This window comes from Rutilus rutilus (assembly GCF_951802725.1).
Source record: "Rutilus rutilus genome assembly, chromosome: 12".
NCBI classification, from domain to species: domain Eukaryota; kingdom Metazoa; phylum Chordata; class Actinopteri; order Cypriniformes; family Leuciscidae; genus Rutilus; species Rutilus rutilus.
Genome location: NC_140217.1, coordinates 30,724,247 through 30,740,269, shown reverse-complemented (window position 1 = coordinate 30,740,269; position 16,023 = coordinate 30,724,247). Strand labels below are relative to the sequence as shown.

Sequence of the window (16,023 nt, the reverse complement as noted above, 5' to 3'; positions counted from 1 at the left end):
ACATTTATTGTTACTACTAATTAAGGAAATCAGAAGAGACTTTGTTATGTAAGAATTATAAAAACTACAGTACCCATAGTTCCTTAGCTCCACTTCATGCCCGCAGTTTCCCGATAAGCTTTGCGGTATTTTAAACAAGTGCGCGAGCAGCGCTACATTCTGTTTTCCGCTGCTGTCATCCTGATAACGGCGACGCGCGACTGGAAATACAAAACATTGTACATTTATATTTATTGAAGATACATATGAACGCCACATTTCCTAACACTCAAATAGAGTCGATATTCCTCCACATTTGACCGTTTATCCGAGCATGGTAAGTGACAGGCTAACAGGTTTATTTGATTTGTTTACACGGGTTAGGGATTAACACTGGGCTGAGTTACGTTAGCTAAGTTAGCTAACATGCTAGTTTGCAGATGTATGGCAAAGTGTGAAAGAAAGCATAGCAGATGATCATAAACCATATTGTTATGTAGTAACGTTAGCTTATTGTACATCCATGTACTTGTCATTCAGCCCAAATCACTCTGCAATAGAAATACATATATATATATATATATATATATATATATATATATATATATATATATATTTAATATTAGTATTAAAGTGTATATATACACGTATAAAACAATCATATATTAGTTTACCATGCCAGTTAATCATCTTAGTATCTGAAATGGTTGTCCTTAAAAAGCAGTTTGTTTCGCATTGCAGACACAACAGTGATGACAATGAAGTGTCTGAGAACAGAGGAGTATGTCCAACAGTTATCTTGTGTAAAGGACACTGTAGTTCTTCATGACAAGCTTAAGGTAAAAAAAACAACAACTGTTTGTGTTGTGTATACATGTGTGAGTGGAAACGGCTTTCCAGTGAGTTAGATCCTGAGTTTATTTCATATATGATGCACACTGCTGGAGTTGTTCTTTTTTTTCTTTTGCTGCAGAAACATGTTGATGATGGGCTTGGTCCTTATGGGCGAACAATGTGCGATCGTATCATCCGGGCGTGCAACCAGCGCCTGGGCAGTGGGAATCTGGACCCTGCCCATCAGGAGCAGATAGTGGAGTTGGTGGAACTGGCCATCCGAGGGTTTGAATTGCTCGAAGAGTCCGGGATGCAGAACAACCCATTTTATCTCGAGAAAATAGTCTTCCACATCCTACAGAAAGTCTGTAGCCTTGGAGCTCACGGCCCTGCTTGTCGATTGGGCCAACTTATGTATAGAAGACTGAAGCGTTTGTCTGCAGAGGTACGGTATGCTTGAGTCTTAAAAAACATCATAAAAATAGCAATCTCAATAAAATTAGTATCCTTTCATTTTTAAAATATCCACTAATCTGGAAAATCATGGGCATTCATTGGTCAAAAAGTGTGGAAACCCTGGAAACCGTTACATTTCTTTTGATTGTAATAAAGTATTCTTATTTGAAGGTGCTCTCTGTAGACTCTCTGTTTTTTGTCAACAGACGGATGACTTCCATGTTCTGGTGCGGAATTGCTTTGCAGTGCTGTGGAACAGTCTCCTGTCTAACAGAACGAGTGGTTCCACCCTCTCTCCGCGGGACAGACTTCACTGTCAGCTACAAGCTTTGTCCTTCAAACTCCTAGAACAGGGGTCCAGCTCGGCCTGTTTCCCATCCAAAGTTCCTCTGTTTGTAGAGGAAGCGGTGGTGGAGCATGAACGGTCGTGTGGGTGTTTTACTCTCGACGATGTGAGTTTTCTGACCTCTGAATTACGAGAACTGTTCTTCGGCCCACAAGACTCTGCTCTGACCTGTCCCTCGCTGGCTGTGCGGTGTGAGGTGGTGTTTAAAGTGTGTAAACTGCTATGTAAGAGCCGGTTTTCAGCTGAGGCTGTTGGACTGTTGCATGGCGCACTGGAGGGGGTTGATGGTAATGTGGGTTTGCGTTCGGCTCTGAGCCTTGCAGATTGCGCAGTGCAGCTGCAGTGTGCATTAAGCTCGGGAGGTGAATGTAGTAAGGCTTTCACCGGATGTGCACGTGCACTCAGGGTGCTGCCCCGTGCCATGTCGGGCCCAGAGTCTCATGCCCTATTAGAGGCTTGTCAGCTAGTGGTTTGGGCGTTGGAAGCTGGTCAGTGTAAAGGGATGGATATAACCACATTGCTGGCTTGCTTTTCCTTTTTAGAAGAATATCAGGAACTTCTGCTTGCACAGCAAAAGGTAAGATTGTATAATTCAATGGTACTTAATTCACATTCCAAATATGTATCAATTTTAAAAGCTTCTGTTCGTTCCAGGACTCGTTTTCGCAGCAGGTGCAGTACTCCCTTTGCTTCAGCTTTTACCAGGGCTATATTAGCACATACGATAGTCTTCACGCATCTCAGGTAATATACTAAACCTACTTTAGACCATGATAAAGTGTTTGGCTAGATGCATCACATTTATATCCTTCATTTAACATTTATGTCCAAAGGTGTCAGCGGGCGATTCTCTGGACAGGGTGCTGTTGTACTGTCAGGCGACTGCAGGACGCATGCTTGGTGAACTGCGGACACTCAACAACGACAACTTCCTACTTAAAGCAGGTACATCTTCCTGAAGTCTGCATGCTGAAATCTGATTGGATGTTTGAATACCTGAATTCAAGCACTTCAGCAGCCATACAGTGTCACATGTTCTTGGAAATCATTCTAATATGCTGATTTAGCTCTCAAGAAACAAAATTGCTGTTAAAAAATGCTGCTTAACTTTTATTTTCAGGGTTATTTGATGACTAGAACAGCATTTATTGAAATAGAAACTTATTATAACAACAATGTAAAAGTCTTTACTCAATAAAATAATTGTATTAATTTAATTTAATAATTTTTTCTACTGACCCCAAACTTTTGAACTGTAGTGTGAGTGTGCAAATAAATTGAATTATGTTTTCATTTGTTTTTGTTTTTGTTTCTAGTGTGTGCAGTGAATAATGTGGTGTATGAGCTGTTTAACAGGAAGCTGTATGAGGGAGCCTTTGGTTTGGCTGTGATTGTGTGTCAGGAGCTGTGCAAGGACTGCCCACCCTCTCTTCCTCTGGATAGGGTAAGAACAGCAGCTTCCTCTGGTCATCTTTTAGCTTTTGTTGAGATTAAAAGAGAATAAAAAGGAGCAACATATAAAATTGTGACATTTTGTGTTTTTATTGTGGCCCTTGAAGTACCTTGTATTTGTGTTTTCTGATCTATATGTTGTAATATATAACTATTTCAAGCTGTACAATCAGTTTAAAGCATGCAAATGTATAAATGACAATGTTAGATCTTGGCTGTGGATTTATTGTGTGGATGTTTCAGGTAAATCGCTGTTTCATGCTGACGGTGCAGTGTAGCCGGCGTGGAGGTCAGCTGGAGCAAGCTCTAGACTGGATAGTGCGCTGGATTCGGGTTTTGGGCATGCAGATCTTTGATCATCTGGCAGAACCTGTGTCACTGTGGGTCAAAACCAAGTGTGATGCTGCCCGAGCAGGAGAGGACGACACACGCCTGAGGTAACCTGCGCTTATCGAAAAAGGTTCCGGTGTACTGTTGTTTGACACTAAAGAGTGAATGTGCTGAAAATCTTTCTCATTTTTTTTTTTTTTTTCAGGACTCTGAGGGATGGGTTAGGAGATGCAGTAATGGATGAGGAAATTCTGATGTGTTTGTTAGAGGAGGAGTTGCGTGTGTATAAAGAGCAGACTGGAGACACAGCGCAGGAGCGCTACAACACACTCTGTGACCTCTTAGATATCTGCCATGAAGAAACACCACACACACTGAGACGGGCTACTTATCTGTGTGAGATGGCACAGGTTGTGTGCTACCAGGACTTCAGCCAACAGACTGACTGGTGGGTGACCATGATTACAGGACAATATTCATTTTATATATGTATATATATATAGTAATATATAATTTTGCTTTTGCCTCATTTGAATCAGAGATAGATTGAAAATATGGAGGACTTAAACAATTTTTTTCCTTTTGGTAATCAGCTCAGCAGTTGACTTTACCCATGAGGCTTTGCGGTTGCTGGAGGCAGAGCCAGAAACCGCAGAGAATGCTGATAGGTTGAAGGATGAGAAGGCACATGCCTCCCTGTGGCTTTACATCTGCACTCTTGAGTCCAACCTGCAGGAGGTCAGTGCCTTTTACACTACCAGACAAAGGTTGACATTTGACTGATCTGTTTCATGATCTTAACATTCTGATCTGCCTGACATTTTTCTTGTAGACATTATATAAACTAACTGTTTATTTATTTATTTAGTTAGTTTGTAAGTCACTTCATATAGTGAAGGAAAAGTAACCTACTGGTGCCCAACATACAAATTTGAAAATGATGCTAATATAAAGAATGATTAGATATGATCAATCTTTTGGTTGTTAGTGTACACTGCTGTTCAAAAGTTAGGGGTCAGTAATATATTTTTGTTTGTTTGAAAGTAATGTATATTTTTATTCAGCAATGATGCATGAAATTGACCAGAAAGGACAGTAAAGACATTGGATAATGTTACAAAATATTACTATTTCAAATAAATGCTGTTCTTTTGAACTTTATATTCATCAAATAATTTTTGAAAAAAATTATCACTCAGCAGCGCAACTGTTTTCAACGTTTCTAATACTATAAAATTATAGTTGTTGCTGAAAATTCAGATTTACATCACACAGGAATACATTTAATTTTCTTTAAGTTTTCAAAATCGTACAAACTTTTGAACGGCATTGTACGTTCATAAAATATTATACACCTGTGCTTCATTTTATTTTCCTCTGTGTATAATAGGCTGTGGACACTGAGAAGCGATTGCGTGCAGTGCAGGAGGAGAATAAAACAGAGCTGAATATGGATCCTGTTCCCACTAATGATCTAGAGTATGAGGATAAACAGAAATCACAAGAGAGCCAGTTAGTCTATGATGGACTACGCTTCAATCTACTGGCTCAAAGCAGTAAGCCACACACTCAATCACAGCAAATACATACTTGCATATTGCAATAAAATTTCCAGAACAGGTTTGAGAAGCACTGTTTTTTAGGATAATCTACTAATACTGTTGATTCATGTGTGTGTCAGAGTTAAGTGAGCCTTTGGATAGATGTTTGTCTCTATGGCGGAGTCTACTCAAGGGGTCTGTGCCTGCAGTTAGAGACCCTAAACTGACTGCTTATTCCATGACACTGATGGCTGCCCTATACACACTTATTGGCAAAGTAAGACTACACACCCACATCACTCACTGTGTTTTATGTAACATAAGTCTCCTCAAACTCATTACCAAGAGAGAAGTATTTGATATTTGTATTTATGTTGAATAATAAATATGTCTCTGTTAGCACCTGCAAGCTCTGGAGGCATATCAGCTCGCTGCGGCCCTTTTCCATAGCCTCGGCGATGCCCAGAATAGTGCGAATGCCTTTTGCCACTCTACCAGGGTCCTGCTGTATCTGGGCTCCCCTCAGCTTGCACAGGTGAATTAATTTTAACCAGGACAAACTTTTCAGTTGACAATTAATAGCCTTATATTATTTTGTTTACACTAGAACATTGTGTGGATGTTTCAGGTGGAATTGCAAAAAGCAGAACAGAGTTTGACTTCTGTCCCGAGCTCCGAAGGCACATCTGTTATATCCATGCTGGCTATGCTGCAAAAAGCACAGATACACTATGCCTTAGGACAGGTAATACTCGTTCATAATATAATTGTTTGTGGACCAGTGAGTCAATTTTAACAAGTACTAGACTCCTGGGAACCGTCCATTTAATTGTAATTGCATACATACTGAAAAACCACTGATTTGTCCCTGCTCTCTTTTTCAGGTGGAGCATGGTGTGTGCTGCCTGATGGAGGTGATAAAGGAGTCCGCTCAGCATCATTCTAAGAGCTGGTACCTGCTCAGGGCACGAGCACTGCAGACAGCCAGTGAATACTTGAGTCTGGACACACAGGCTTTGGACTCACAGCTACGTCAGAGCATCATACAGCATGGTCAGCTCTCATCCAATAAATACATTACACATTTTGGTACCACAAACGGAAAAGTTATATCCCATGTATAAGCTCACATAAATGTACAGGTGTAGACATTTGTCTTGTGTGAACTTTCATTAGAGCTAGAAGAAAAAAATTTGCTTCGATAATATAGAATTCATGATGTAGAGCATTACAAATCGGAAGTTCAAAATATGGTGGACTGTTTGTTTGGGGTCAATATTTTTTGGCTCATTTATTTGTTAAAAAAAATACAGTAAAAACAGTAATATTACAAAGTACTATAACAATTTCAAATAACTGTTTTCTATTTTCATATGGTTTAAAATGTCATTTATTGCTGTGATGGCAAAGCGGAATTTTCAGCAGCCATTACTCCAGTCTTTAGAGTCACACGATCCTTCAAAAACCATTATAATATACTGATTTACTTCTTTTTTTTTCAGGATTCTTTGATTAATAAAAATTCATCATTTATTTTAAATGGTAATATTGTTTTTATAATGTTGAATAAAAGTATTAAGTGAAAAAAAATCTTAGTGACCCCAAACTTTTGAATGGTAGTTCATTTATTTTTTAATTACTTAATAGTTCTGGACAGAAAATTAGTGACATCACTTACCTATATACTGTGATTAATGTTGTGAATTGTGTTGTAGGTCTGAAGACTCCAGACACGGCTCAGTATGAAGGGTTGAAGCTATTGTGCAGCCTGGTGATGATGTTGCTGGGCAATGGATTTTATGGAGCCCCTGGACCAAACACAGACTCTCGCTTTGTAGACCAAGGTACAACAAGCGGTAGCAGGTTTGGCTACTTAAAGGAATTTTCTTTATTTGTCATTTTCAACTTGGTGTGTTTTCTCACTGTAGGAGACAGTGTTGTTTTTAAATGGCTGTTACTGAGTGAGGTGCTGGTGTGCTCCGAGAGAATGGTGATTGTGAGGAGCAGCAGTGGAGCCATTCATGAAGCTAAAGCTCAATGTCTAGAGGCTCTCAAACTGGCCACCAAACTGCAGACACTCAGCCAGTGAGTGAATGCTCCATTTCTTTGAGTGTGAGAGTTCAGAATGTGTGAGACAGTTCAGGTCCAAACGTGCATTTCTGACATTAAGGGGTGACATGACAAACCAATGCTTTTTCTCTGAAGCTTGAAGTAGGCTTGAATATGCTCCTGGGATGCCAGACAAATTTCTTGTGGATTTGTAATTGCATATTTTGTTTTGTAGCTGTGCTGAGCTGTTGGTGTTGAAAGCAGAACTGGAGTTGATGAAGGGCGCAACTGAAGCTAGTAGTTTGGACCTGGAGCAAGTTAGAAACTTACTTGATCTCTGTACAGGTAAATATGTAATATTGATTACCAAATCAAGACATTGATCCCTCTCTAGTCGTTATTTGTGAGGAAAAAGGTATTTAGGAGAAAAGGTTTTGTTTTATTTATTTTAGTTTTTTTAAAATGTATTTATTTCACTGCTGCTAAACACAAACTAGATTTACAGAAATTTAAAAAAAAAAAAATACAGAAAGTATTTATTTTTAAAAATGTATATATTGTCTCATCTCGCTTGCATGTAGATTTTGGCCACGGGCGACAGCAGAAGTCTGAGGTGAAAATAAAACCTCGCAAAGGTCGGCCAGCTGCCCCTTCTTCCTCTGATCATACCCTTGAGGAAGATGATGATCTGAGTGGAATCCTTAGCTCTCGTGCCCTTCTCAAGGAGCCTTTGGAAGCCATGTCTAGATTAGGAAGCCAAGGAGCATCTCCCCCACTGAAGCCCAAACGTCAGCATGGGCTTTCCTGCCTGACCCACGCAGTGACCTGCTCCTGTCCCTGCTGCAGTGAGCTTAGTGTGGCTCGAGTCAGTATCCACTGGGCACTATTACAGGCAGAGCTCCAGACAGACCCCGAAAACTCGAGCCGACTACGCCAATCTGCCAGTAAACGCTGCTGTAGTGTCAAAGCTAAGCTCCAAAGCAGTTTGGCAGCTCTTGTGTGCTCTAAAAAGTCAGCTGGACTGTGTCTTCTCCAGGTGGAACAGGGCAAAGTGCATTTGGGTGCTGTACTTCAGCTTCTCAGAACAGGAGACAAAGGGAAAGCTACAGTCCTGTGGGAGGAAATAGAGGCAGGATTGAAGGCAGTGACACACAAAGGGGCACTGAAACCAGAGCTTGGGCCCATCAGAGCTGCTCTGCTGGGGGCTAAAGCTGTGGCCTGCTGCTTGGCATTGGCCATGAAGACAGGGGGTACACCTGATGAACTCTTTTCTTCTGCATGGGGCTGGAATCCCCCCAAAAGTAAACCACAATTGAAACTTAAAACTGAATCAAAGCATCGATCCAAGAGCCCTGTTTCTGAAACAACTCCTCCAGAAGGTGTTAAACGCAACCCTGACATTAAGAGTGGATCTGCAGACCATGAAAGCAGGAAAACCAAAGAGACCTCTGTAGTTTCAAAGAAAGCTAAAGACTTGGTGCCCAAAATTACCATCACAAAATCCTCCATGATTTTTAAAACACCCAAAGCAACGAGGACATCCCGGTCAAAATCTGTCTCCTCAAGCACTGGTGTTGGTGACTTAAGAGCATTTGACTTCACTAATGAGGTGCCTGAAATTTCTGTCAACTTCACCCCCTCATTACACGCATCTGCCAGCCATTGTGGGATTACGAAGTCAAAAGGATGTTTCGAGGTTTACAAAGATTCTTCTCCTGCAGAAGAGAAACCTGTGGTCGTGCCAGCTGCGCCTAAACGATCCAAGCGTTCTCGCTTTAAGGTTTGGCCCATTGATTGGTTTCAGACTTCTTAAGATGATGGTAAGACATAATTTCAAATCACAAATCGTCAGTTAATTAAATACATCTGTTCTGTTTTAGGTCGAGTTCAGTGATGAAAGTGACGCTGAAGCCGCACCTCCTGCTGTAGTGGAAAAGTCGAAAAAGCGAAACGCCTGCAACTCCAAAACATCTCGCACCCTGAAACCGGCACTGAACACCATCCCTAGTGATGCCAAAGTTGTGAACCCCACTGTAGAACCAGAACCTCCCAGACGGTCACGGACCACTAAGAAAAGCACAGCTCTCGCCTCTACCAGCTGCCTCTCTTCTGAGGAAGAAACTGGCTTATCTTCCCAGACACGCACGCGCAGAGGACGATCAAAAAAGAGTCAAAGTTCAGAGGTCACAGAAGAGCCAGAGAGGATGAGGATGATTAAAGAGGATGAAGATGAGGTTCTTTTGGATGTAAGCCTGGAGGAGCTCAGAGGGTCTGACACAGAGATAAATGACACAGGTGTGTGTGTGTGTGTATGCATGCAGTACAAAACTGATGTAATTTTATTGCTTATTTGACAAATTCTTGTTGGACTAAATTCATGTTGTGTGTGGTTCCAGACAGCCCAGATGCTGATTGTGAGGTCTTGAGGAGAGATCTGGCTGCAGATGTTGGGCGAGAGTGTTTCAGTGAGCTCAGAAGAACTGGACAAAATGGCTCTGGATCTCACACAACCCTACCACATGGATCTACACCGCTAGGTAATACCGTGTGACGTGCACTACCATTCAAAAGTTTTGTCATTTTTTGTTGTTGTTTTGTTTTAAAGAAATATTTTAATGTGACAGTGAAGAAATGTTTTAAAAGATATGAAAATAGAAATGCAATTTTAAATAATAATAAATACCTTTAAAATAAATATTTAGTTTTTTATAGAATTTTTGGATAACGCAGCCTTGGTGAGTACGAGACTTCTTTAAAAAAAAACAATCTTACAGGATCCTAGTTATGTTTGTTTTTATATTGTATTTTGACTTTGCTGTCATTGATAAAATTGTTGAATGTCTTATAACCATCAGTGTATTTATTTCATATTTAGCTGACCTGTCCATAGAGGCGGTCCAGTCGTACCTGCGTTCCTCTTGGCTTCTTCTCCATCACTTCCCGCCTCCCTCTCTTTATCCCCACGTCTGCTCACTTCTCGCTCAGTCACTCGGCCAGACCGATCCCATCACCACAGCAATGCTGCATGCACAGTCGCTGGGTGTTTCCACTCGCCACCATATGACCCGTCATGTGGTTAGTCAGTTCAGGTATGTCAGTTAGTATGAAATGCAAACATTTCGCCAGAAAAAAAGTGATAGCCTGTATTCTAAACTATTTGGATGAGGAACAGAACCTCTTCTTCCTTTCTCTGTAGGAAGCTGAAGAAATCTTGTAATGATGTAGCAGATGGTCTTGGTGCTCTGAGTCTGGAGGAAACGTCTGGGGTGACACAGTCTCAGAAACTCTCTGCACTGGAGCAGATCTTTTCCTTCGCCACATCACACCCAACACAATTCCCACAGACACACTGTCATCAGTTCACACAGCAGATGAAAGATCTGCCAGCAGGTAATAACTTCATCTGAAAATTAAAGTGATAGTCCTCCCAAAAGAACACAAAGGAAGATATTTGGAAGACTAGTGATAACCAAAAACCATTCCATTGACTCCCATTATAGTCTTTTATCAATAGAATGGAAATCAATGGGAACCGAAACTGTTTGGTTATCAACATTTAAATATCATCCTTTGTGTTCTGCAAAAGAAAGTCAGTCATGCAGGTTTGGAATGACATGAGGGGGAGTAAATAATGACAGTTTTCATTTTTGGGTGGGCTATCCCTTTAAGCAAGATGGCCACAAAGCTCGCTGTAATACCCTAACCCAAATTATTAGAATTGGGAATTGTCTATGCTTCTGAAAGTGACCGAAATGAGTCCCTGTTTGCTGCAAGTATGCAAGGGTAATGGCTTTGTCATAAGGACAACAAAACATTTTAATGAAATATGAAAAATAGTTTCATGGTGGTAAGAAGATGTTATGTAATTTTGAGCCCTGTTGGTATGTGTTATGAGAATCATACAGAATGATATAAATGTGATGCATATTTGCTTTAGGAATAACAGTGTGCATGCTGTCACTCGCGGGGGTGTATCCTGATGAAATTGGCAGCACTATTCTTCTGACTCGACTGGAGCGTGGCTCTGCCCCAATCACTGTTCGAATCCCTACTGCAAACAGAGAGGTACAGATTGTGTGCTGATGTTCTTAGTACTTCTGTATATTATCTAATGCAGTACAGCTAAGAGTTTTAAAACTTTAAAATGATCTTTTCACAATGAGAAGGAAATGGGGAGATGTTTGCACAAATCTGGTTCATATTTGACCTTTATTTAGCGCTCTGTAGCCATGCTTCTGCAAGAAATGGATGGAGTCTTGAAGGGGCAAAAAGAAGTGAGCATGGTGGCTGAGAAATCACAGTGGTGGGAAGGAAGGAAGTCATTGGATGTCCGTGTGGAGGTGAGACACAAAGATCTTTGACAGTTAGAAAATGATTAATATGAAAGGGAGGATGTTGGATATACTGAATGTAAGTTCTTTCTCTGTCCATCAGAAAATGCTTGAGGAGATGGAAGAGGCTTTAGGGGTGTGGCGAACTCTACTCCTGCCTTTAACCTCTGACCCTGAGCTTGAAGTTCAGGTGAAGTGCTTCCAAAAGGCACTGAAAGGAACAAAGATCACACAGGACATTCTCAGGGTATGTGGCCTCTATTTGCACCTGCATTAGTTTGATCATCACATGTTCCCACTTGTAGTACTTTCTCATTTCTTCTTTCTCCTTGAAGGTGGTTCTCTCAGCATCTCCACTCCTGTCCTTGCCAGACCTGCAGTGTCTTGTAGAAGGAATGGGTCAGCAGGACAAAGACTTCCTGAGGCTTCTGCAGTGCGGTGTGATTAAACTGAAAGGAAGGGAGGAACCACAGGGACATACAGTTCTGATCTTAGACAAGGTACACTAATAATATCCACTCGTGTGAAATAATACAGACAACTTGAAATTGTTTCAGGGCTCCAGACTGCGACCAAAGTGTGCGACTGAATTTTACATCCAGTCGCACATGTGCGACCAGTAAATTTCATCTCGTATAGTGTGTCATAGTGGGCGACAACCGACGTCGCGTCTGCGATGCTTTACGACATCACGACAAAAAGACTAGCATGTTTAATTTAACGGTCCTCCATGACGGGTTCCGTCAAGAGTGAATGAGTGTGTGTGTGCGCGCGCGAGTGAGTGAGCGAGAGAGTGTGTGCGTGAGTGATGAGTGAGTGTGTGTGTGCGTGCGCGCGCAAGCGAGAGTAAGTGAATGAGTGAGTGTGTGAGTGAGTGAGAGCGTGGTGTGTGTGAGTGCGTGTATGTGAGTGAGTGCGTGTGTACATATATGTGCGAGTGAATGAGTGTGTGAGACGGTTCGCGATGACTGGTCATAAAGCAACGTGTAGTCTGACATGTTTCTTGTCCACGACATGACAAGATTTTTAGGAGTCAAAATCGTGTAATCTGACACAGTAACTATCGTAACATACAAAAACATTGTGTAATCTGAACCAGGCATAACTATAACTATGGTATACTGTGGTTATAAAAGTAGCCTACACATCTTTTTCCAGCACTTCAAAACTATATCATATTTAAATGTTATTTTTAATGTGTTGACCAAAACATTTTTGTTCATCCTTTAAAGATTGTCTCTATTTATAAAACTGAAAGTTTCAAGAAGTAGGAAAACTAACACTTATAAAAAAAAAAAAAGATTAAATTACCATTGTAAACATAGCTGCTGAGGGCGCTTATTGGCTATTTTCACTCCCTAATATCTATTTTGTCACTCATTTTGCTTTTGAATTAATATTAAGACATTATGAATGATAATAATTAAAGGTGCTGTATGTAGGATCCAGCGGCCTCTAGCGGTGATGTTTCAGATTGCAACAACAGCGCTCGTGCTCGTGAAAAGCAATAAAGTTACAACTGTAGTCTTTCACATCAGATAACGTAAGCAAATGGTCGCGTTAGCTGGCGAACTAATAATGTCTAACTTGAGCCAACTAAAGCACAAAATCACAATATATTTTACATGCTTTGAGTTTGAAGTATTGTTAGCTTACCTGTCCAAAAGGATGAAAGCCAACTCAGGGTCTGTTTTTATACCTAAAACAAAGCGGTCTCTCCATAATTCAAACGCTCTGCCAATGTTGATCCGTGTTTTCGTCCTGAGTCGATCCGATTGACGTTTGGCCTGACGAGCTTCAGCAGAAAAAAAAATGTTTGTTTTTTTTTTGTTTTTTTTGGGGAGTTTGTGTTGAAGTCTGTGTTGTGCTGGAGGCAGGTCGTTTTTTGGTGTTATCAGACTCCATGTCGTTAGCTGCAGTGCCGTCGCAATAGACTGTATATATTAAACGGAGAGGCTCGGGAGCGCGCATGCACGTCACATCCGGTGGATTTCGCAGAAAATCCGACCCGGAGACTTCACATAAAAATAGGAATACTGGCCTTCAGAGGTAATCGCAAAACGCGAAAAGTGGATCATTGTAATGTGTGATTACAACCCCTTCACAGACGGGCAATAAAAAAAGGATTCATTTTATAAAAAAAGTTACATACAGCACCTTTAAAGTTAACTTTATCTATACACCTCAAATTAACCTCAGTGCTTTGTCATCCCACAGTGCTACCAAACACTTTCTGTAGAACTTAGTGCCGCTGCCCTCAGATGTTAGTCTGGAGCCCTGTGATCTTAAAATAAAACTGCACCATAATTTCTGTACGTTAAGTCTATTTATTATCAAAGCATTTGTCTGTAATAGTTATTTAGGGGGAAAATGTGAAGGTGTGCCCCTAAATTTTCTGCTTGCGCTCCTAAAATTCAGTCAGGGGCTACAGCGCTCCTAATAAAAAAAGTTAGTCTGGAGCCCTGTTTTTTTGAGCTGGTTGCATATGCGTGTTTTGATCTTATAAGAGAAGTTTTTTGTTTCTACAGTACTTGCAAAGGTTACCATGGGAGAACATTGCTTGTCTGAAGTCTTGTTCCGTCACTCGTATGCCCTCATTACATGCAGTACTCGGACACAGTAATCTGAAAGAGGTATATGCTACTTATTGCAAGCAAAACATGCACAGTATTTAATACACATAGTAAAGCTTTAGCTTAAAATTAGTTACCCATTTTTTTATCTATATTACTTCCATGGAATACTAAGGAGTTATTTGGCAGAATGTCTTGGCTGTTCTTTTCTATTGATAAGAATCAATGATTTTTGATGTAGAAAGTCAATAAAAATTTGTGAGCTATGGCAGAAGTCAATATTTATATCAAGTAACAATTTTGGTCTATTTATAAACAGTGCTAAAACCCGAAAACGAGTTAGCATTTTTGAACTTCATGTTCCATTATCCTAAAAAAAGCTCAACAGTCTGTCTCTATTAAGTTCCATTGAAAGGAAAATTAATTGTATTTTGTCATAATTTATTCACTTGTGACATTCTGAACCTTTATGGTTGACGTTCTTTATTTTTAGGGTGAACTGTTTCTCTGATAAGAATTCTGCTTGTCTTTTCTCAGATGGATTCAAGTTGTGTTCTGTCCTGTGGTGTGAACCCTAAGAAAGTTTACTATGTGCTAAACCCAGATGGAAACCTACCTGACACTGAGAATCGCTTTAAAGAATGTTTTACTGGGTAAGTTCACAAAATATGCATAAACACCCTGACAAGCCACAGTTGTGTAACTGGTCCCATTTCCAATCTGGCATCTCTGTCTGTGATTGGCCAGTGAGCGGGTGTGGCAGGGGGTTTGTGGAACTGCTCCTGATCCAGATAAACTACATGAGGCTGTGACCACCAAAGACCTCTACATGTAAGTGAAACTGAAAAGAGTTACTGTTATTTATTAAAAAATGGATGATGAAATATAAAGATGAGATGACATGTGCTTGACAATATGTATGTGTACCTCTCTATAGTTACATAGGACATGGAGCAGGTGCCCGTTTTCTGGATGCTCAGAGGGTTTTGAAAGGGTCTGTGCGGACAGTAGCTCTTCTGTTTGGCTGCAGTAGTGCTGCTCTCAGTGTTCATGGCCATCAGGAGGGAACAGGGATCATCCTCAGCTACCTGACCGCAGGATGGTAATGTACACATCCCTGTATACAAATATTTTGTGTAGTTCCTTATGATTTGCTTTATTATTAAATGTTGCTTTTGTCTCTTCACCAGCCCGTTAGTGCTCGGTAACCTGTGGGATGTGACAGATCGTGATTTAGATCGTTTCACGTCGGCTCTGCTTCAGTCCTGGCTCTCTTCTGGGTCTGGCTCCTCCCTTCTTCAGCATTTAGCCCAGTCACGTAATGCCACACATTTAAAACATATAATTGGTGCTGCGCCCGTTGCATATGGTTTGCCTGTGTATATTCAATAGCTCAGAATTTAAATTTTAACTTTTATTATCCACAGCTAATATAGTGATTTTTAAAAAATTTATATAAATGCAACCATCTTTTATTTAAGCTCAAATATAATCTCAGGGCTAGTTAACAATGCAAAGAATGAGATCTGCCTTAATGAGAACGAATGAGGACTAAATCTAACCTATGCCTAGGTACTTGAAGTGTTTTGCCATTTTATAGTCCTCCCATGTTTTCTTCCATGTTATTTTGTGGTTGCAATTGCTGATTTAGTTTTCTCATACCTCAAGATGTTTTACTACTCTTTTACGTGTCTTTTAAGTCAAAAGTTTTTCTGATGTACAAGTTTTTTTCTTTTACATTTTTGTACAACATTTTTATTTTGTTTAAGTTATATCGAATGACAAGCTTCTTTAAAATAAAATGATTTTAAAATGTATTCTTTGACAATGGTGGTTATTTCAACTTCATACTGTGTAGTGGGAATGAGGCAATTGCATGTAAGAATTAAAGAGTACAAATGGTGGAAAACAAAATGGATAGGACAAGTGTCAAACTGGACGGATAAACTGACAGGCTGTTCCAGTGGCAAAGACCATAAACTGAAAGTCGTGTCCCCATTACTCTTCAGAATGTCAAGGGCAGCGGCGGAGGACATGGGGGATCTCATCTCTGTGTTCCTCAGATATGTATCTGATATGTGTGCAGGGGCAGGCTCAATGATCGACCTGACAAAAGTGAAATGATTAATTAA

The 16,023-nt window shown here is 40.4% G+C and overlaps 1 protein-coding gene across 1 annotated transcript; it reads left to right on the top strand.

Moving 5' to 3' along the window:
* Nucleotides 1–140: 140 nt before the first annotated feature.
* Nucleotides 141–15,708, top strand: espl1 (extra spindle pole bodies like 1, separase). The gene is made up of 32 exons (XM_084425512.1): nt 141–316; nt 721–818; nt 953–1,258; nt 1,476–2,192; nt 2,270–2,359; nt 2,449–2,560; nt 2,932–3,059; nt 3,311–3,504; nt 3,603–3,845; nt 3,991–4,135; nt 4,788–4,953; nt 5,079–5,215; nt 5,339–5,473; nt 5,567–5,683; nt 5,823–5,991; nt 6,654–6,782; nt 6,867–7,023; nt 7,223–7,332; nt 7,569–8,767; nt 8,868–9,282; nt 9,384–9,524; nt 9,863–10,076; nt 10,184–10,377; nt 10,925–11,052; nt 11,205–11,327; nt 11,422–11,565; nt 11,654–11,818; nt 13,847–13,951; nt 14,429–14,544; nt 14,639–14,722; nt 14,829–14,993; nt 15,082–15,708. The coding sequence occupies exons 2-32, from the start codon at nt 732–734 to the stop codon at nt 15,281–15,283; spliced, it is 6,537 nt and encodes a 2,178-aa protein (XP_084281638.1). The 5' UTR covers nt 141–316; nt 721–731; the 3' UTR covers nt 15,284–15,708.
* The last annotated feature ends 315 nt before the right edge of the window (nt 15,709–16,023 follow it).

Bases quoted from the DNA above. Each gene is read 5' to 3' on its own strand.
- espl1 (XM_084425512.1), top strand. From the start codon at position 732: ATGACAATGAAGTGTCTGAGAACAGAGGAGTATGTCCAACAGTTATCT. The intron at 7,024-7,222 runs GTGAGTGAATGC...TTTGTTTTGTAG, and splicing joins AAACTGCAGACACTCAGCCA to CTGTGCTGAGCTGTTGGTGT. The intron at 13,952-14,428 runs GTATATGCTACT...GTCTTTTCTCAG, and splicing joins GACACAGTAATCTGAAAGAG to ATGGATTCAAGTTGTGTTCT.